This window comes from Amphiura filiformis, chromosome 17 (genome assembly GCF_039555335.1).
Source record: "Amphiura filiformis chromosome 17, Afil_fr2py, whole genome shotgun sequence".
In the NCBI taxonomy this organism is placed as follows: domain Eukaryota; kingdom Metazoa; phylum Echinodermata; class Ophiuroidea; order Amphilepidida; family Amphiuridae; genus Amphiura; species Amphiura filiformis.
Window position 1 is genome coordinate 40,138,384 of NC_092644.1, and position 21,705 is coordinate 40,160,088.

At 37.4% G+C, this 21,705-nt stretch overlaps 2 protein-coding genes across 2 annotated transcripts in view; one reads left to right on the forward strand and one right to left on the reverse strand.

Annotated features, from left to right (window-relative positions):
* Positions 1–21,277, forward strand: part of LOC140138435 (PIH1 domain-containing protein 1-like) — a 59,779-nt gene extending 38,502 nt beyond the window's left edge. The window contains exons 6-7 of the mRNA XM_072160330.1: positions 19,788–19,931; positions 20,526–21,277. Coding sequence (XP_072016431.1) covers positions 19,788–19,931; positions 20,526–20,561 — 180 coding nt within the window. The 3' untranslated portion in view covers positions 20,562–21,277. The remainder of the gene's footprint in view (positions 1–19,787; positions 19,932–20,525) is intronic.
* On the reverse strand, positions 722–14,835 carry LOC140138252 (uncharacterized). Its single transcript, XM_072160166.1, has 5 exons — positions 14,344–14,835; positions 8,590–9,558; positions 7,165–7,360; positions 6,097–6,279; positions 722–999 (listed from the first exon to the last, which is right to left on the reverse strand). Exons 1-5 carry the CDS (start codon positions 14,833–14,835, stop codon positions 764–766), a joined length of 2,076 nt encoding a protein of 691 aa, XP_072016267.1. The 3' UTR covers positions 722–763.
* Positions 21,278–21,705: the final 428 nt, after the last annotated feature.

The following is a 21,705-nucleotide window of genomic DNA, read 5'->3' on the forward strand; positions in this document are numbered from 1 at the left end:
CAAATTTTCCGTTTCACATAGTGGCGTATAGGTTTAGACCTAGCTATTATCCAATAATAGTTCTTCCTTGTTAACTAGTAAAGATAGTTTAATAGTTTGAACCTTAAACTTCAATTTCAAATGGAATCGGGCCACTGAGAGATAACAGTGGAGGAGTATTGCCCGGGAGTATTGACTCCTTTATCCTTCAAAAACGTTTTGCTTGGAGACGTATTTTGTCCTTCACGTACGCCACTATGTGTAGCGGCCGAAGAAATGTTGCTAAGGAAAAAGTTGAATTCAAGTCAAATTGTTGCTGTCAAATTTGCGTACGTATGTGTATCCACAGTGCAAGTGATGTACAGTGTGTAACCTCGTGTAATGTTCTGTGAAGCATGTGCAAACTTTAATGCATTCCAGACACAATCAAGGCACATTATTTCAATTATATAGAACACTCATGTCACATGTCAGGACAAATCACAGTGTGTAATTTTGAATAATGGACGGTGAAAGTAAGCGACCTTTTTCGTAATTGACCACTTCGTTGGGCGTATGTAATTTACATCTTTGGCCTCACTTTCAGTTTTCTGCTTCGCTAACTCTGGCCTAATTGAAGTTAGCAGAGCCATATGCCACCAACGGCAGCAAAGTGGTCAATTACGGAAAAGGTGGATATAATTTATGTTTATCATCTGTCACAATCAAATTTTATATTTCAGGTGAAATTTTATCTTCAAGTTTTTCCAAGTGTAAACTAAGTCCTGGTTTAGGAAAAGGTATTTCATTCATTACAAATGCATTCCAAATTAGGCATCTGTTTATCACTGGTATTTTCATCTTCCTCTTCAGTTTGCGATGACATGTCCTTTTCTTTGCTTTTATTGCCATTATTCTTGGTTGCCGTACACCGCCTGCGTAATCGTTTGCATAGTTGTGATATACTTTCACGAGATTGCTTCCAAATCATCTCAAATTCCATCTCACTGCATCGAGGACCATACTTTTGTCTCAGACAATCTGAAAAAAAAAAGATTTGTTATGCAATTAATCTGTATTTAGAAAGTAAGCAGAGAGGCTTACTGTTTTTTTTGCGAAATGAATCAAAGTAGATTTTTAAAGTGGTGACATACTCAAATAGATATTTTGCAAAATGGTGAACTTGCCATTTGAAATACACTCAAGGAGGGACTTAAACATAAGTGAAGGTGTATCATTGTGATGAAAGATTAATTTATAGACGAGTAAAGGCTTAAAATGTATGAAACTGATGATTAACTGTCCACTGAACAATATTTATTGCTACTTTTCATATCCCCCTGCATATTACAAAACAATTAGTGTTCAAGAATTGAGTGGATTATTTTTTTTTAAACAAACCAGATTTATTACTCATGGACTGATGATGATACTTCCAACTTTAGAAGTGACGGGTATGTGCCTACCGGCGCCGCAAAGTAGGGGCCTATCGGGTACAAAGCGTTATTTTAAAATAGGGGTCATTGGGTACAAACAAAATAAAAAGGGGTCATTGGGTATAATATTTTGAAAAAAGGGGGTCATTGAGTGTAAGATTTCCAAAAAAGGGTCATCGGTACGGGTAGAAAATTTTGAAAAATTGGAGCAAAATTGTGAAAATTTTGGCATAATTTTGAAAAAATTGAGCAAAACTTTAAAGTTTCAGCATTATTTTTTGGCATTTTGATGATGCTATTCTAGAAATTTTAGAAAAAAAGGGGGTCATTGGGTAACCGCAACCAAAAAAAGGGGGTCATTTGATAGCCGCAACTAAAAAAAAGGGGGTCATCGGGTATGACTTTAAAAAAAGGGGGTCATAGAGTATAGTCTACTTCAAAAGAGGGGGGCCTATTGACAGGCACATACTGTCACTTCCAAAATTGAGTGCCCCCCCCCCTCCCTGGGACGAGTGTATTGATTTCTGGTCCGGCATTCCAAAACAACACTGTATGCTGTATTCCCGTTCATGTTTCGACGTTTTGCCGTATACTATGCCCAAATATCATTCTTAACAAGATATCTTATATCTTGTCTTTATTCGAGTCCTGTCTGCCCTGACTGCAATAAATTGCTGCTAGCACCCTCAATTTTGTAGCAGCTTATGTCACAAACTCGCAATCAAAATCATGCAGCTTACAACATTCAAGTTAGAGCTAGCCTGTTCACAAACCGCGATGCCTCTCAAACAGCAAGCAAAGCGAGCAGCAAGCGTAGAAAATCTTTAGATCATCATGCAGGTATCAGAGCACAGCCCAGAATGGAAGTCAATGCTATATTCAAATAAGTGAAGTGAGCCTGTTTCACATTTTGTGTATTTTGTGAAGTGAAAGGTGATGGTGAATTTAAATGAGCAGCCAAATGGGTCAAAAAGGTCTGAAACAGGAGAAAGGTCTCAAAATCATAACAGCTCTCTAACCATTTTGAACAATTACATTTGTTTGAGAAGATCTTTCAGTACCATTTGAATTGACCCTGCAAAAGATTTCAACCGTAAAATTTCAGAAAAGGACTGTTTCAGAAAAAGGACACAAAAAAGTTCAACTAGACTACAAACAACCATAAACTGGTTCCCTATTCTTTTCAATAGGGCCACTTGATACCAGTTTTTCACAATGACTGATGGTTTCAGTGGGTTATTCCATTTAAAACATGTGGAAAATTCAGCTATATCCTTCCACAGAGGGAGTACAAGTTTCAAATAGAATAGACAATTGGGTAACTTTCAGTTGAAATACTGAATACAATTGTGGAAGCTATAATACAGGGGGAGTATGGGTTTCAAAATGATGGACCCTGACCAATTACATTTGAAAAAAAAACCTCCCCCTGTGGAAGATATTTCCAAAATTTTCCACAGGGGTAGTGTGGACTTCAACTGGAATATCCCAATGGTATGCATTTTTAAAAATACATTATTTTCTGTCAGAAAAAAATATAATTTTCTAACATGTGTTTTTTTCCTGGACCCTCAAAACTGATAAATGTAGGAGGTCACAAATGGCCCACCGAAATACACAATAATGTGAGCTAGACAGTGGTTAGAAACCACTAAAATTAACACTGTTCCATCTTAGCTTAACCCAGGTGCCTAGTCTCTAAACAAAATGAAACTTTTTTAGTCTGTGGCAAGTTACAGGACTGTGCAAGAATTATGTTGAAATAAGAAGGAAATTAAAAACGGTGAGACACTTCTTGGCATATGAATTGTATTTGGGGCAGTTTTAATTTCATTCACTGAAATGGGATATAAAAATTAAAAACACCATGACAAATTTCAAATAAGCAAAATATTCTGCTGCAAGAACTGACCATACCATAAAAGATGGAAGCAATTTCTGGCAGACCAAGATAGGAGGGGAAAGCAATATTTAGCATGTATTTTGGAAATATTACCTCAACCACCCGCCCCCTCATATAAATTATTTCACACCCATAAAGGAGTCCCTATAGAAAAGTTCAATTAAACTGTGTTTTTTTTTTAACTGTCTGTTCAGTGGCCTCACACAATCAAATGCCCTGGTAGTTGAATGGAATTTCAATGGATTGTAAGCACCTGTTGTGATGGTAACAATAAGTGACTTAATTTAGTTGTTGGTAGGGAACAATTAGGAAATGAACCCTATATTTCCATGGTTGGATAAATTAGACAAAAATTTGTGCACTGTCATAAAATGGAAACTTAACAAATATTAGTCCTGCTGTATTTCATCAGTTATATTGAGGAGTTGGATATTGGAATACTAATTGACACAATACATATTGGGGAAGCCAGGGGTGGATCCCAGGATTTGATGAGAGTGAGAAGTGTGTTTCCTTCTCTTCCTTCTTTTCTGTTTTTGTAGTTTTATTGGGGGAAGGGCATCCATTGCATTAATGGATCCATGGAACTGAGTACAACTTGTTAGACTTGAGTCCAGTCTTCATAGGGTCTATAGTTTAGGGTTAGGGTTTGTGGTTGGGCTAGGGCAGTCTTGTATTCACTCTGATCCATGTACCCCTGGAAGCATTCTATTCTCTGCAGGTCCTGTGGTCCAGTGTGAGAGGTGCACTACTTTACTATTACTGTATTTGTTCCATTAACCTCCCAGGGCGCTATTAACAAAGTCATTTTGGTTGGGCGCTTATTTTTTACTTTGTTTAGGCCTGAAATACGTAAATAAGACCCATCATCATCAGTGTCATAGGTTTCAGACCATGATTCATATTTGCATGGGCAGTTAATAAACTAATATCACAGTTTTTTGTGAAGTCATTGGGTTGGTGCTTACAGGGGCATGGGCGGATATATTCATACAAAAATAAACTTAAAAAGTTCGTCCCATTATTTTGCGAATTTTGATATACCATAGGCTTTGTGTTGTGATCATTTCGATCCGGTGGTTCGTAACAAAGAAAGCGTGATCCAGTTGACCTAGTAACGGTTACTGCTCCAAGCCTGGGCTCATACACCTGTTCCGAATTTTGATATACCATAGGCTTTGTGTTGTGATCATTTCGATCCGGTGGTTCGTAACAAAGAAAGCGTGATCCAGTTGACCTAGCAACGGTCATATTCTAACATGCACTACGACAGCGAATTGATTTATAATACCAGTATAAAAATAATTACCGGTACCCTAAACAAATATGGAGCATAATTATTATATTGCAGCGTGGTTCACAAGCAGACCATTGACCCACAGTAACCCATTTAGAGACTGAACTTGCATACTAATAATAGTATTACTAATTGTATTGCATATGTGGCTTTTGGGTTAATGGAAGTCAGTATGTACCAAATCCTTCCCACAAGGTACAAGGTACAAACCTTGTTGGGGGAGGGGTCTATCTTTTCTTTGTCATTGCAATACGCATATTGTATTGTGGAAAGGAATTTTGGTCTATTCACAAACCCAGGATCCATGCATAGAAGCCTGTGTATAAGGTTATTAATTATTTTAAACTGTTGTGATTTGGTAGTTCACAGCATCTTACGAATGGTAGTGAGCTTTGGCAAAAAGTGCATTGCTCAATTCATAGCGAGTGTGTAGAAGAATGAAAATATCACAGATATACTTTTATAGGTGCTGCGGTTCTTTAGTTACATTGTAAAGAGGGCTGAAACAACAACACTTTCGTAAAACGTACATTTAACTCATTTACAACAATAAATTAAGCAAGTTTGCAAAGTATACGATTTGTAGAATGAACTTTTGCAAAACATCAAGGTGTTGTTTTTCAATAATATATTGAACTAGATAATGAAAATCAATTTTTAGGTTGCTTCGACCAACAATACCTTGTCTACCCTTAAGCTATGCAAATTCATATCAAGCTTGTGGACTCTTTCATAATGTAGCCTACATAATTTATTTATAGAAACATAGATGATTTTAATATAGCTAGTGCACAATACACCAACCCTATGATTTCTCATCGAACACAAGTAAATAAAACATTTATACCCATATGACACCAGTTCCACAGTTACAATACAGGATAAGTTGCATGTTGTTCTTTTTCAATTATCATAATGTGTTCTTTCCTATTTCATAAACGATAGAATATGTTCTTACTATTGAGCGCTTTTGAAAACGTGAAATTGTACCAAAGTCTGGCGTTTTTCCAACTGAGCTAATGGGGTTGAGACACACATTTGCAGGTTTACTTGTTCGTATACCATAGAAAACTTGATAGTTAGCATATGTGCTTACTATCAAGCGCTTTTAAAACATGCAAACACGAAGAGCCCCATCCACAAAAGTGTAAAGGGTTTTGAGCAAATCATTGATACATATAGGCCTAGTTATATACGAACAAGTAAACCTGCAAATGTGTGTCTCAAGTCCATTAGCTCAGTTGGTAAAGCGTTGAACATTGTAATTGATATTTGAATAAAATTACAAAATTCCGGTCCTTAAAGACAAAAGAGGGTCATTCAGTAAGAGCTTACCTAAAATCCATTAAGAAATATTTAAGAAGGGGGTCAGTGGGTGTCAGCAAAACAAAAAAATAGGTATTTGTGTGAGACTCAGAGTCAGTCTACCCATTTTCAGTGAGTGCCCGCTCCCCCTCTCTCCCCTCCCTCCCCCTCCCCCTGTTCAAAACTACACAACCTACCTCTTATTTTATCCAAGCCCTTTTTATCCAGAGGGTTCATATTTCTTCCAGTGACAGTAGACTCAAGGAGGACTTTGGTTCCAAACACACACTCCTTGGCTAATTTGATTGCAAGACGAGGTGCTCCTGCAAATGGCCTCCATTGATCCCAGTGGCAGTCATTCACTACTTCACTTATCAAGGCTGTTTACAATGAAAAACAATGGAAATGTTGGCACTGTTGGTTTTTTTTTTTCAATTTTCAATTAATCAGTACTTTAAAGAATTTGCTGGTGATTTCAGTAAAACATTAATGTTATTCATCCCGTCACTGAATATGGACCCAAAACCATTCTTTCTCACAACAAGTATTGTGTGTTTGACCTATAGCAATAGTGCCTTAGATGCTCAGATCAGTAATTTTAATGATAAGTACAATTATTGTAGAATAAATGTTGCCGCCATTGGAACTAGATGCCAAGATCATAGATTATAGAAGGAATGGTTGTCCTCTGATTAAATGTTAGGGTTTGATGATCCAAGTTCATGCAGAAAAATGCATTGAGTTCCCTACCAATTTATAAGTCAAGTACTACCTGCCCCTCCCTTCTTGCCTTTTCTGGCAGGGGGTCAGAGTGCCCCCTGACAAAAAATTTAAGAAAAAGTGCCCCTTTGACACAAAATTAAAGAAAATCTGGAGAGCAAAGGAAAAGAAAAAGAGCAAAGAGCCCCTTTTCCACCAAAATTCACCCCGATCATGGGCCAAAATATTGTAAAATACAACATTTGTGTGTGCGCGCACATTGTCACAATAAAGCCTTTTCATCCCAATCATGGGTGAAAATAGTGTAAAATACAACATTGCCGAAAAACGACTTGTGGCCCCCCCCCCATCAGATCCGGTGCCCCCCAATCATGGTCGGTGCCCCCCCATGTGATGACCCATGCTACGCCACTGTGCTACATGTGCACATTGTCCCAGTAAAGCCTTTTTCGCCCCCTCCCCCGACAAAGAAAGCTGACTACGCCCCTGATTCTTGCCAGGAAATCGTTTTCAAAAAGTAGATAAGGTAAGTACAAGTAGCTTACCCTCACTCTCTGGACTGTTCAGTGGTGGTACAACCGAGTTCTGCTTATCGGATTTTGAATCAATGTCATCCACATTGGAATAACCAGATGAGCTTGGCTGATTGGAGGTATATGTGTATCCTTTGCTGTGTGTATTGTCTATAAAATACTGGACTTGGTGTTCCAGAGCCTCCATACGCTGAGAAATATTCTGCATCTGAATAAAACAGGAAAAACAAACACAAAACATATAAATAAATTATTGTATGCCAGTCTGTTATAGAACATGCTTTTACATAAACTTCTCTGGGCAAAACTTCAATAATACTGGCCCACAGTGGCATAGCCAGCACTTTTTCAGAAGGTGGGCACTGGGCAAAGGGGTGGACAAATACAAGGCAAATTTCAATTAGCAAATTTTGACGAAAATGGACAAAAATGGCCTAAAAGTACAAATAAAAGCCTAAAATTTTGAAAATATCAGGGTGGCCAGCATCCCAAGGGGGCAAGGCTTCTCACAAGGAGGCTGCTGGCCCACCCCAAGATATTAAGGATTAGGTCAAAAGGTTGGGGTTAGGATTTTTAAAAAGCATTAGGGTTAGGACAGTAGTGTAGCTGGGGGCCAAAGGGCTACCCTAATATATTTAAGACTTTTAAGCCTTTGCATGTACCTTTTAGCCCATTTTTGACCACTTTTGTAAAAATTGCCTGCCCGTCTGAAAAAGTCTTGGCTACACTACTGTAAGGATAAAGGTTGGTGTGGCAACAACTATTCTAATGGGCTATCCCAGTTGAACTCCATACACCCTTCTATGGAAGACATGACCTTAATCTTCCACACAGGGAGTGTGAATTTCAATTGGGCTTACCTGAATCAGAATGGGTGACTCCATTTGAATTATACACCCCTGTGTGGAGATTAAGGGCCCTGCTGTGTGGAGATTAAGGGCATGTCTTTCATAAGGGGTGTATGGATTTTGGAAACAAAATATTTATGAGGATTTGTGTGTAAGAATCGGATATGCTCATCAAAACAACAAGAAACTCATCAAATTTGAAAAGATTACATTGTCATTTTAAAAAATGAATAGGTTCTTGTCAAAAATGAATAGGTTCTTGTCAAAATTGACCACAAAAATGAAATTTGAATAGTTTTTCTTATCAGAGGGGGACTTAACAGAATCGTGTCAAAATGAAATGAGTAATCTTGTCAAGTAACGAGCTGGAGATCTTGTCAATTTATATAGTTACTTGCTAAAATAAACGGAAACTATTCATTTTGATAAGATTGTACTAATCAAAATGAACAGTATATCTCATCAAAACGAATAGTTACAGGATTGAAAAGACGAAAATAAATGAGTAGGGATTCTATTGAAAATAATGAATAGTGTGACATTTGAGTGTATGTAAGAATTATATCATGTGATTGTGTAATGGACTTACCCATTCCTGTAAAACGATGCTTAGGCTGTTGTCTCTGTCACTGCGGTCGACTGGCTGAGGCCCAGCTTGAGTTGCATCATGGGTTGCATTACTGCCTTGTGGCCATACCGGGTTGCTCTTGCTTCGTACTTCATATGGTGTGAATCTTGTGGATTGCTGGAATGCAGGTTTTGCCTTAGGAGAAGTAGGCGTACGCGGCGGACTATGGGGAGACAATCTTGAATCGTGGGAAGTGGAGGATGAAATATGACTGTTTGTGTTTTGCATATTGCCGATGTTTGGGTACATAGGTGACTGAAGTGGTCTTGAACTGATAGGCATTCCTAATAAAGACCTCTCATACATATCAAAGTCAAACTCGCTCAAACGTCGGTGTTTTACTGCTAGTGTTGATTTGTCGTTAGTCGGCAAAAGACTTGGTAATAACGTGTTCAATTTTCCATCTCGCATTGTGGGTATTCTTTTGACGAATGTATCCTGATGGAGCCATAAATCGTGATCTTCAGACCTTGGGATGAAATCATTTGGTTTTCCCACCACTGCTTGCTTGATCCACTCCGTATAGTTTGTAATTGCAACATTACGATGTAAAAGTTCATCGTTTGGATGATATTGACTGGGCAATTGTGTCTCGCGAGATTCCATGTTTCGTATTGCGGAACTTTGTTGAACGTCAGGAAACTGAGGAGGAGAATGTGCTAAATCATTTCGGTGCGGAGGAGAAAGGGTAGAATCAGCTGCTACTGTCAAGTGCTCTTCTTTCATGGCGACTCTGTGATCATCAGTTGCATGATGTTTCTTAAGAAGCGCTAGAGGGAGATTGCTACTTTGGACTCTGAGTTGGTTACAGTTTCCCACATCTTTGTGGATTCCTGGAGATACAATGCTTGTTTGGCTTCTGTTGGGATCGTCATTGGTTTCCGATGGTGGTGCTCTGTTCAGTGAAAAATGTCGTGTAGGAAAGCCTTCCTGAAATTCAATTGCATGCAAAAAAGAGGTTTTAAAGATGGCTAGTTGGCATTAACGATTTACAATATTCAGTGACAAGTAGGGTTGGAGTATTTAGTATGCTGCTGTCTCCTGTAGATAGCAAATTATAACTATAGTAAATCAAAACAATATGCTATCTTCAGTAGATAGCAATCTATAGTAAATCAAAACAATATGCTATCTTCAGTAGATAGTAGCAAATTAATATTAGGTGACGTGCTGTCTTCAGTAAATTAAATATAATAAATCAACAATTGGAACAATGTGCTATCTTCAATAGATAGTATTCTATAGTAAATTAGAACAATATGCTATCTTCAATAGATCTATAGTAAATCAGAAAAATATGCCATCTTCAGTAGATAGCAAACTAGCAAATCAGTATTAGGTGTAATGCTATCTTTAGTATATTAACTATAGTAAATCACAAAAATTGGAATGGTATTCTAACTCCAGTAGATAGCAAGCTATAGTAAATCAGAACAATCAAGTTATAGTAACTCGGAACAATATGCCATCTTCAGTATGTAACAAACTAGCAAATCAGTATTAGGCGTAATTCTATCTTCAGTAAGTTAAATCACAAAATTCAGAACAATATACTATCTTTAGTAGTGACACACTAGGAAATCAGACCAATATGCTATCTTTAGTAGATAAATCAGTAGCAAATCAGTATAGGTGTGAATGTGTGATGCTATCTTCAGTATATTAACTATAGTAAAAAAATAGAATGGTATGCTATCTTCAGTAGTAGTAAATCAGAATAATATGCCATCTTCAGTAGATAGCAAACTAGCAAATCGGTATTAGATGTAATGCTATCTTCAGTAAGTTAACTATAGTAGACCTAAATTACAACTACCAGAACAATGTTATCTTCACTATATAGCAATCTACAGTAAATTACAACAATATGCTATCTTCAGTAGATAACACACTATAGTAAACCAGAACAATATGCTATCTTCAGTAGATAGTAATCTACAGTAAATTCGAACAATATGCTATCTTCAGTAGATATAGCAATCTACAGTAAATTCGAACAATATGCTATCTTCAGTAGATAGCAATGTACAGTCATGACAGTAAATTCTAACAATATTTTATCTTCTCCGTATATAGATATAAACACACCTTAGTAAACCAGAACAATATGCTATCTTCAGTAGATATAGTAATTTGAACAATATGCTATCTTCAGTAGATAGCACACTATAGTGAACCAGAACAATATGCCATCTTCAGTAGATATAGTAATTCGAACAATATGCTATCTTCAGTAGATAGTAATCTACAGTAAATTCGAACAATATGCTATCTTCAGTAGATATAGCAATCTACAGTAAATTCGAACAATATGCTATCTTCAGTAGATAGCAATCTACAGTCATGACAGTAAATTCGAACAATATTTTATCTTCTCCGTATATAGATATAAACACACCTTATAGTAAACCAGAACAATATGCTATCTTCAGTAAATAGTAGCAAATTAGTAGTATGTGCCACGTTTTCTTCAGTAAATTAACTATAGTAAATCACATCAGAACAATATGATATCTTCAGTAGATAGCAAAATATGGTATATTAGAACAGTATGCCATCTTCAGTAGATAACCCAGCAAACACAACGTTTTCGACATTATTTGCAAAAGGTTAGAAAAGGTTGCCAGAAAACGTTTTAAACGTCATTTAAAAATGTCAGGTTATAAGGTATAAAACATTTTAATAACATTAAAAAAAATGTAGAGTGTATTCATACAAAAAATGTCATTCAAAAATGTCAGGTTATAAGGTATAAAACATAACATGAAAAAAATGTAGAGTGTTTTCATAACCTAACATTTTAATGTTATTAACACGTTTTTACCAAAACAAATATAGTCTGTTTAAAACGTTTTAAAAACATTTTTGTGTTTGCTGGGAAAGCACTACAACATGCTATCTTCAGTAGATAGTAATCTACAGTAAATTCGAATAATATGCTATCTTCAGTATAGATATAAACACATTATAGTAAACCAGAACAATATGCTATCTTCAGTAGATAGTAGCAACTTAGTATTAGGTGCCACGTTTTCTTCAGTAAATTAACTATAGTAAATCACATATCAGAACAATATGCTATCTTCAGTAGATAGCAAACTATGGTAAATTAGAACAATGTGCCATCTTCAGTAGATAACCCAGCAAACACAAAACGTTTCGACATTATTCGCAAAAGGTTAGCAAAGATTGCCAGAAAACGTTTAAATGTCAGGTTATAGAGGTATAAAACATTTTCATAACATTAAACAATGTTGTAGAGTGTTTTCATACAAAATGTTTTAAAACGTTTTCATAACCTAATATTTTAATGTTATTAACATGTTTTTACCAAAACCCAAAATGTAATCTGTTTAAAACGTTTTAAAAACATGTTTGTGTTTGCTGGAAACGCACTACAACATGCTATCTTCAGTAGATAGCAATCTACAGTAAATTCGAGCAATGTGCTATCTTCAGTATAGCTATAAACATGCTATAGTGAACTATCTTCAGTAGATAGTAGCAAATCAGTATTAGGTGCCACACTTTCTTCAGACAAGTCAGAACAATATACTATCTTCAGTAGATCGCAATCTATCATATGGTAAAATATGCCACCTTCAGTAGATAACGCACTGCAGGAAATCAGAAATTAAAATGTTATAAAAACGTTTTGACCAAAATTAAAATACGTTTAGGTGACGAAAAATTGAAACCCTGTTCTCTGTGGACCGACCCAGATTTTCCGGGGTTTTTTTTGGTGGGGGGGGGGGATTTTTTAAAATAATATATGCTGTCTGCATGTAAAATCTGGCGTGTTTTGGCCAAAAGTGGGCTGAGTTTGAATGGAAATTGTTGTATGCATGTAAAATCAGCTGCTTTGGGCAAAAAGTATCCGTTTTATCCAATGTTTACAGATTTTGGTGAATTTAGAGTCATTTGGCTAAAAAAACCAACAACGCCCGACCGACCCTATACTTCAAAGGTCTATCTACCCGCGGTTTATTTTTTGTCATGACCTTATATTACAGGGAGGTAAATAGTAAGTGAAATTCTTTTCATCAGGGTGGGCGAAAAGATCTCAAGTTCTATTTACCTGCCTGCCTTATAACACGGTTTTAACGTTTTAATATTGTGTGTATGTCATCTTCAGTAGATGTTGCTGCTTTCAATAGATAGCAAGCTATATATATAAATCAGGACAATGCATTCGTTTTGTTTTTACTTGCCGGGAATAATAGGCCTATGTGAATAACTATATATCACTCTGTCAGTGAACTCAGTTGCCATGCCACTTCGTTCAAAACGCGGTATGTTGGCATGACGGGAATATAGTGAAGTCTTTAGTCAATTCCAGTCATGGGCATCCTACCATCAACAGTTTTAAAGCCAGCTCAAATCTCACCTGACCGTAGTATATTTTTTGGTTCTTATTTCAAAATAGTGTTATGTTTCAGATGTGTATTTATATATTTTTCTTGCTTGTTTGTGATTTTCCTCTTTTGTTTTTTGCTTAATGGCGTTTTGTAACTTTTTGGAATTTCGTCAAGTGTATATAATAGGCTAATTAAGTTGATGATTGTTATACACATGACATTTTTGTTTGTCAGGCCGTAAATCAACCGGACTTCGTTTACAGAATTGACCCAGTCCTTGCCCTTTTTTAATACACGTTTTGTTAAAAGGCAATGAGCGTTACACGTTTTGCTACTTTTGTCAAAGACACCACCCAACCGGTAAAATTTCTTGAAAATAATTGTTTCAATCTGCCATACTGAACTGATGCTGCGGGATTGCTGCCGAATGCGTTTTACCGTTATATAGGCATACATTACAAGATTTGGTTTTTTTTGTCGTAGATTGTCATGATTGTGTTCTGCAGCACTTGAAATTAGTTCTAACCGGGCGAAATTATTATGTTGTGTGAATGTGTGATTAATGCAAAATGATCTGCACATCGCTAATACGCCGGAAGTAAATTGTAGGGGGAAGGGTATAATGTCCCGCTCCCAGAACATTATGATACTTATCTGCGTATTCTTATACGCTAGTAGTAGTACTATAAGGTCCGCTCCAGTGGCGTAGCCAGGACTTTTTTAGAGGGGTGCAAGGCAAATTTCCAGGGGGCGGGGCAAACTTTGATGAAAATGGTCAAAAATGGGCTGAAAATTACAACAAAACTAAAAGCCTCACAGAGGGGGCAAGAGGGGAAGACTTCTCACAGCCGGCCTACGCCACTGGTCCGCTCCCGGGGTCCGTTAGTCCTTGAGGGTCGCTCATAGGCCTACCTATAACGCTCCCTCAAATCCACTAGCCATAACTTCAAACTAACGAACCTTTTTATTTTTCCGACTAATGAACTTTTTTCGGACCCGAACCTTAATTTTATAAGCACGTAGAAAGGCACCGTTTTCCCCGAAAGATCCTATGTTCTCTGTCATGTATGTTATCGATTCTTAACTACAATAATTTCCGCGTTTTTGCAGCCGCTAGCATGCAATAACGGTATATTATTCCGATTTAGTTCACATTTCTGTAGCTAAATTATGGTAAGATGTCGTCGGAAAAGAGGCAAGGTCATGCTGCTGATTCCGGATCGTTCGTGAGTACAACTTATATAGGCCTACTTCATCTGTTTATTGGGATCGTAACCTTGTTACTAGATTTTTGTATAAATGAAATCAAGATTTTGGACAAAATTTACAGCACAAAACAAGAAATAGGCCTACTCACTGAATTGTCCTCATCCGTTGTAATCTTCTCGTTTCCCCGGTAGTTTGATGTAGGCTTTTGAGTTGATGGTCGGTTACAGAAGCTGGACGCAGTCCGCAAATCCAAAACGCCATTATCAGCAAAGACGTATTTTTCCAATGATGAGATACCAGCTTCCCGTCCAACTACTTGGCCAATTCTATCACAACTCTCGGTGTCCGCATCGTTGTGAAGTGGTAACCCGTAGTAATTTTTTCGCCATTTCCATTTGATGTTACCATAATTACGTCCGAGTTTATCAATTGCTTTAAAAACTGTTGGGCGCGACATTTGTACCCCTCTATCGGAGAGAAGTTTTAACAGATGGGTTGGGCTTTCTGGAACACCCGAATCTAAAAGTTCAGCTAAAGTACTTAAAACTTCTGGCGTAAGCTTTGTTGGTCTTCCCCCGGGTCTTCCAGATGCGGGTTTAAGGAAACTGTCTGGACTAGGTAGTCCAGAAAACAAGGACATAGTGTAGTCAACTTTAAATCAAGTGGATAGAAGAGAATTTATGTCAAAATTGCCGCGTAAGCCGCTACTGCGCCAAGTACCAAATCAGGTAGTACATAATGTAGGACCAAGCAATTAGATCATTACGGAAAAAACAAAACGCGTTCACATGCACGCTGGTAAAAAAGAAATCAGAGTTGCATGCACTGCTTTCATATCAAGTTGATAATGCTGATGCGGCAATCAAATTTTAGTAGGCATAATTTTATCATCACCAGCCGGTCTGGTATGATTCGTCGATTGTCAGTTATGACCAAATCTGGACTTCAAGTAATGGCACGCTCTTTTTATATCAGAATATCACTTGTATAGCTATAATAATAGGTTGCAGTAGGCATTGGCCCCTAGTAAATTAAAAACTGCAGATCGTCACGTACGCCAGTTTGAAAGAAGGGCCTGTGAACCCGTTTTAAAAGTTCTAACGCCAATAGGGCTTGTGACCCGTTTTATTACTTAGCTTACAGATCAATGATTTCTAAATATTTTTTGGTTGCAAATAATTTTACGGTAATTAATATTAGCTAAAATATTAAAGATGAAATGATCATTACTTTAATCGTGCGATAGGCCTATATGCTTTTGATGATGAAGCACTGCATGCAGTATTAGGCCCTATATGTCTTATGGAGATTATCCAAAGCTACGATATGATAGCCTACTTACTAAACTTTTGGCTTCAGTTTTTCACCGTTTCCGACGTACCAAAACTATCTATATTCGCTTTAACCAACATATCTAAGCAACCAAGAACTTTTATTTTGTAGCCGAGATCTGAGAGTATAATCACAAGTAATTTCAATATTCTGCACGTAAGATAACAGAGATGTGATGATGGAGGTAGAACTTTTTGAATGACCTTCGTATATATCGTTATATGAAAACGAAACTTCGGAGCGTTTCACTCTAAAACTTTTACAAGTTCAATTGAATGATCAGCAATGCCGTGAACCGTTCAAAAAACGGTGTTCTATTTAGGCACAGGGTCTTAAATAGGAAAAAGTAGGCCTACTATGAAACAGTTTCGAATCAAATATAGGGCGACGAAGAAAGCCAACCTTTATTGTCATTGGTTCCATACAAAGCTTTCCACAATTATAGGCCTAATTATATAGTGTGAATTGGAAGTTTAGACTTCTCGTTAAGTTTCACCGAAAATCAAGAATTGGCATTTTATTTTTGATGCAGTTAATTTTACTTGTATTTTAACAAATTATGGTGCTGTCATCATGCTCATTGCCATCTGAAAGGTAGACGTCACTACATACAGCTATACTGTAAGACATTCATTGCCGAAAAGGCGACGAAAAAAACCCGTTGTACGGGCGAACGGACCTTTCAAGTAGGGTCGGTCGGACCTACCAAACAAGGCAGTTGTACCGTGCTTCGCACCCGTCCTCTCTTATTAATTTGGGAGAGTATGCCATTGTCCTAGCCAAGATTTAATTAGAAATGAAAATGGTGTTGCATCAATCTATATTAAAATAAATACATTTAAAATAGACTTGGTGATTTATTAAAGCATTATTTACAATATTGTTTCATGCAAGCCAGCCGAAGCCGACCACTTTACTGCCGAAGCCGAAGTTGAGCCACTTTACAGCCGAAGTCGAAGCCGAAGTCGAAGTCGAAGCCACTTTACAGCCGAAGTCGAAGCCACTTTACAGCCGAAGTTGAGCACTTTACTGTGGATGATTTACCTTACTTGGATTTATTTATTAAAATAAATAGACATTTTGAATTTTGATCAAAATTGTAGTTTAGGAAATATACACTTCCGATTCATTGTTAGGCCTTTGAATATGGTTGTATTTAGTCGGTTCTTAGCGCATGCATTCTTACCTTTAAAAATATGGACCAATATTTATCAGAAATATAATGTTGTCCCTATTTTGGCAAAATTATCCTTAGAATTTTTCGGGAAATCTCCTGCGTTTGTTTTGATTTGGTCCTTTTCGGGCATTTTCATGCATTTCACAGGCGTTTTTTCGCTATTATTAGTAAATTCCTCTAACCGCTTTTCCTGGGGCCTAACGTTTGCCAATTATTGGCCTTTGGATCATCAAGCACTATATTTCCTTTTTATTATTATTCTTGGGTGGGGGGGGGGGTTCCTATAGTGTTTTGACAGTTATTTATTGTCAGTAGAATTCTATGAATAAAACTGATTTTGTGGCAATAGTTACTTACTCCAAAACAACTATTTTTGTTGTCATACACAGCAGGCGCACAAGGCGTACTTGAACTAGTTCCACACTTCAGCAGACATAAATGATAATTATATATAAAGAAAAACGCATTTGAACTGTTGCTTAACACAATGTCGCTTTGTAATTTAATTGATGACAAACCTTGCCAATGAGATCAGCCGTGTTAATTTCAAAGATCATATACATTCCGTTGAAAATTTTAGGCTCATCACGCTCAAATGCCCGGCTGAGAAGTTCAACATGTGCAGTACATGTGAGATTCAAAACGGTCATAGAAGGTTCATTTTGATCTTACGATCCGAATCATCCGAGTGACTTATTTAAATATTTGCGTAATTTATGCAGTTAAAAAAACCATGTTATGATAACGTTTTTAGCGCAAAATATGCACATGAAGTGGTACATTTGCCTAATTTATGCAAGGCTCTCTAATTACTTTTAATAGCCTACGACGTTATACTGTTGGCAATTTCTTATTCACATCGTAAATACACATTGATCAAATTGAAATTCCCATATATTTCCATAAAAGGGTCTGACCCTTGAAACTATTTATTTATTTATATATTTATTTTATTCATATTTATCCAGGGTAGCCCAATTCAGCAGATAGCTGGTCTTACATGGGGCCCTGCAATATATTTATATAACATTAAAAGGCAACAATTTAACATTCAATTTATAAAAAATATACAACTATTAGATACTAAGTATAGGCCTAATCATATTTTGTTGTTGCTGGTAGGGGCTGCCACCTCAACTTGAGGGACGTCATGGTGCAGGTGGGTCAACCTGAGGCAAAGGGTGTCAAGGTGCATCAAACGGTGGGTCAAGGGTGTCAGGGGGATGGTGGGTCAAATGTGTCATGGTGGGTTAAGGGGTGTCATGGTGGATTATATAAGGGGTGTCATGGTGAGTCAAGTGATGTCAATGTGGGTCAAGGCATGTCAGGGTGGTCAAGGGGTTATGGTGGGTCAAGTAGATATGAAAGGTTAAGGGGTGTCGGTTAGTCAAGGGTGTCATGGTGAATAAGGCATGTTATTGTGGGATGTGTAGGTGGGTCAAGTGTTGTCTGGGTGGGTGGGTCAAGTGTTGTCAGGGTGGGTCAAGTTGTATCAAGGGTGGGTCAAGGGGTGTCAGGGTAGGTCAAGGGGCATCAGGGTGGGTCAAGTGGCATCAGGATGGGTTAAGGTAGGTCAAGTGGTGTTAGGATGGGTCAAGGGGTGTCAGGGGGCTTTAGGGAGGGTCACTGGGGTTTTAGGGTGGGCCATGCAGTGTCAAGTTAGGTCAATGTGTGTCAAGGGTCATTGGGTCAAGGGGTGTCACTGTCAGTGTGGGTCAAGGGCAAGGGGTGTAGGGTGTGTCAGGATAGTCATGGGGCATCAGTGGGTCAAGTGGTGCCAGGGTGGGTCATATGGCATCAGGGTGGGTCAAGTTGTCTTAGGCATCAAGGTATTAAAGGCGGTGTCAATGTGGGTCAATATGGGTGTCAGGGTGGATCAAGGAGTGTCAGGATGGGTCAAGTGTTGTTGGGGTGGTTCAAGTACATATCATTATATTTATAAAGTTTACTTCGAGGACTGTTAAATGTCCAAAATAACATTTTATGTTATCGCCCAGATGTTTGTTTGCTTCTTTCTTTGTATGTTTGTTTATCCAGGCGGAAGCAAATTCATTAATCCACTGTGCAGCTCCAACGCAATTAATGGCCTATCAACTTAAAATTTGGTACAGTGATAGGGTATGGTGGCCTCATGTGCTGTATAGTTTTGTGTCACTTTATTTGCATATTTATGAATATTAATGAGCTCATTTGCATATTTTGCCTACTTTTCTGTTCATCCATTCTGCAGCTCAAACGCAACCACCGATCAACTTCATTATTATGTCTTCAGAATCTTGCATCCTATACTTTGTGCATAAACTAGCTGTCCGATAAATTTGTGTATCGGTTGCCTGGAGCTACAGGCTTTTTTCATATCTGTAACCTCTTCATAGAGTGCATAGTTCATATACTTTATGTGCACAAGTCGCCATGTATGTCTCTTTTGGTATGATTTGTACATTTTTTTATGTAAATTGTGACATGCCACATTTTTGACCAAAAATCCCATTTTTGACCAAATATCACATTTGAGACCAAAAATCACATTTTAACCAAAACTCACATTTTTGAGCAGAAATCACATTTTAAAGCAAAATCACATTTTTGACCAAAAATCTTTGTTTTTTTACTAAAAATCATGTTTTTGACCAAAAAAAGATTCTGAAAAGATTCTGAAGACATAATAATGATAAAATTGGACGGATACTTTCGCATGATACCTGAATTTATCGATCTTGCCAGAGTTTTCAAATATCACGCATTCACGCTCGACTTCGTCTCGCATGATATTTGAAAACTCTAGCTCGACCGATAAATTCAGGTATCACGCTCAATCCGTCCAATTTTATATCAAACTTGGTCTTGTGATAGCATTCTTTATATTTACCAACCTTTGTTGTGGGGGGCACCTTAATTATGAACCACAAAATTCTAGCTTATAACTTTGTCATAAAATTTGTATTACTACTAGTATATCGCCATTCAGAATGCAATTTGGTGTGTCTTATGTGCTCTCAGGTTCCACAAAAATACTACAAACATCGCTACCAGAGCCTGGCCTTAAGTATATCACACAATGTTGTTGTTTTTTCTTTACACAGAAATCAGCCAAGCTGTTAACCTTGGATTTGGGAGAAGATCGAATAGTTTTACATGCTCACCCAAGTGCATATTATCTGGATATATACCTGCCTTTCTACATTATGCAAGAAGATAGTGGAGCACAATTTAATAGAGATACAAAAGTAAGTTCTTCCTTCACCAAATTCAAATGACCTTTTCTAGTTTTACTATAAGCAAATGGAAAAGAGTGTGACATATTGTTTTCCACCTCTTGACATAGTGGCACAGAACTTTTTTAAGGGGGGGGGCCGGGGAGAAAGGCAACTGTCAAGGGGGAGAGGGAATTTACATTCAAAGTACAAGACGACCAAGAAATCTTAAATATTAGGATGGCCAGCATCGGGGAGGGGGGGGGGCAAGAGTTCTCAGGGGGCTGCTGCCCCACTTCCCCTGGCTACGCCACTTCTTGACATGCTTGAAACACTTAAGAAAAAAATACTGGAGTGAATAATGACTCATCAAAAATTGTCTTCTTGATCACTTAATTGACTGTTTCAAGCTGAGAGTGCATCCAAGATTTGTCACATAAACCAGGGGGATACAGTGCATCATATGCCCCTTCACTTGTCAAGCAAATTTTTAGTTGCAAAACATGCCAATATATTACCTTGATGCAAAATTTAAAATTATTTGTCGTTTGTGGGACCTCTGCAGGGCCTTGATCCCATCATGGCTAAACCAATCTGTTCATATTTTTGTCTGTTCGTTTGTTTCAGGTTTTAACACTCACACTACCAGTCAAACCATTATGATAGGAATGGAAGAAATACATCATTAAAACAAGTTAAACGATGTGAAAATCACTGTGGATGATCCTGCTGACTGGGCCTGTGATAGTTTGTTACTAAAGTCAACAAGATGGACGCAAAGCTGACGAAGTTCAAGATTGAGTCTTACAAAGTGTCACAAAATGTGGACCAGGATAACATTTTCGTTTGGGCCTGTTAAAATTGATGCTGGCCATTGAAGATTTTGTCTAATTTCCAACACAATGACAATTTTGTGTGTGCAAAGAATAACTGCATCATCTAGTAAACTTTACAATTTCCGACAAAATGATGAGATACAGAATAGGTCAAGGTAAATAGACGGTTCCTATTATCTTGATTAGATGTATATAATCTCTCATCTCCAGTTAGGAATGGAGTAAAACAGTTTATATCACTCATACATAAATTCTAGACAGTTCATTGGTTGATTACCATTTGCCATTTTTACCATCACCCACTCCGTGTGATAGTATTTCCCATCATGTGCTTTGCCGTAGTGCGCCTGCGCCAAGCCATGCGCTGACTCTTGGACTCGCCGATTTAGTTATGGGATGGGTCCCAAAATGTGAAGTATATCACCGCAAAACATGGTGTTATGTTGATGAAAAAATGTATTTCCTACCTTAAATAGTATTTTAGTAATAGAATTTATGCATGAGTGATATAAAACAAATATTAACTGTCTTAAATTTGTGTAATGGTCGAATATAATCACTGGGTGAAAGATGTATTGTTCCATTCCACTCGCCGCCCGGCTCGTGGAATGGAACAATCCATCTTTCACCTCGTGATTATATTTCACCATCACACTCATAGACAGTTAATATTTGTATACTATTTAATGAAGATATCAACTTAAACTTTTCAAAAATGGTACAAATTGAAAAAGTTGATTTCAATAAGTGACATATTTTAGAAAATCATTTGATTTAAATTGTGATTTAAATCACACTGTTCCACTGCCAGCTCATAATTGGTTCTTTCACGTTATGAATATTAATGAATTCAAGATAATAATTCTCTTTTGTCTCTCTGGCCTGTTGGGACAGATCCGATCATCCGAACAAGATTGTTTTCACATGTGTGATCCAGAATGGTCACTGATTAGTTTTGTTATATTTTTTAT

What these genes read in the sequence shown, in the direction of transcription:
- LOC140138252 (XM_072160166.1), bottom strand. Translation starts at nt 14,835, where the DNA reads ATGTCCTTGTTTTCTGGACTACCTAGTCCAGACAGTTTCCTTAAACCC. An exon ending in CAACGGATGAGGACAATTCA is followed by an intron (nt 9,559 to 14,343) that starts GTGAGTAGGCCT and finishes ATTGAATTTCAG; the next exon opens with GAAGGCTTTCCTACACGACA. An exon ending in GGGCTTGGATAAAATAAGAG is followed by an intron (nt 1,000 to 6,096) that starts GTAGGTTGTGTA and finishes TTTTTTTTTCAG; the next exon opens with ATTGTCTGAGACAAAAGTAT.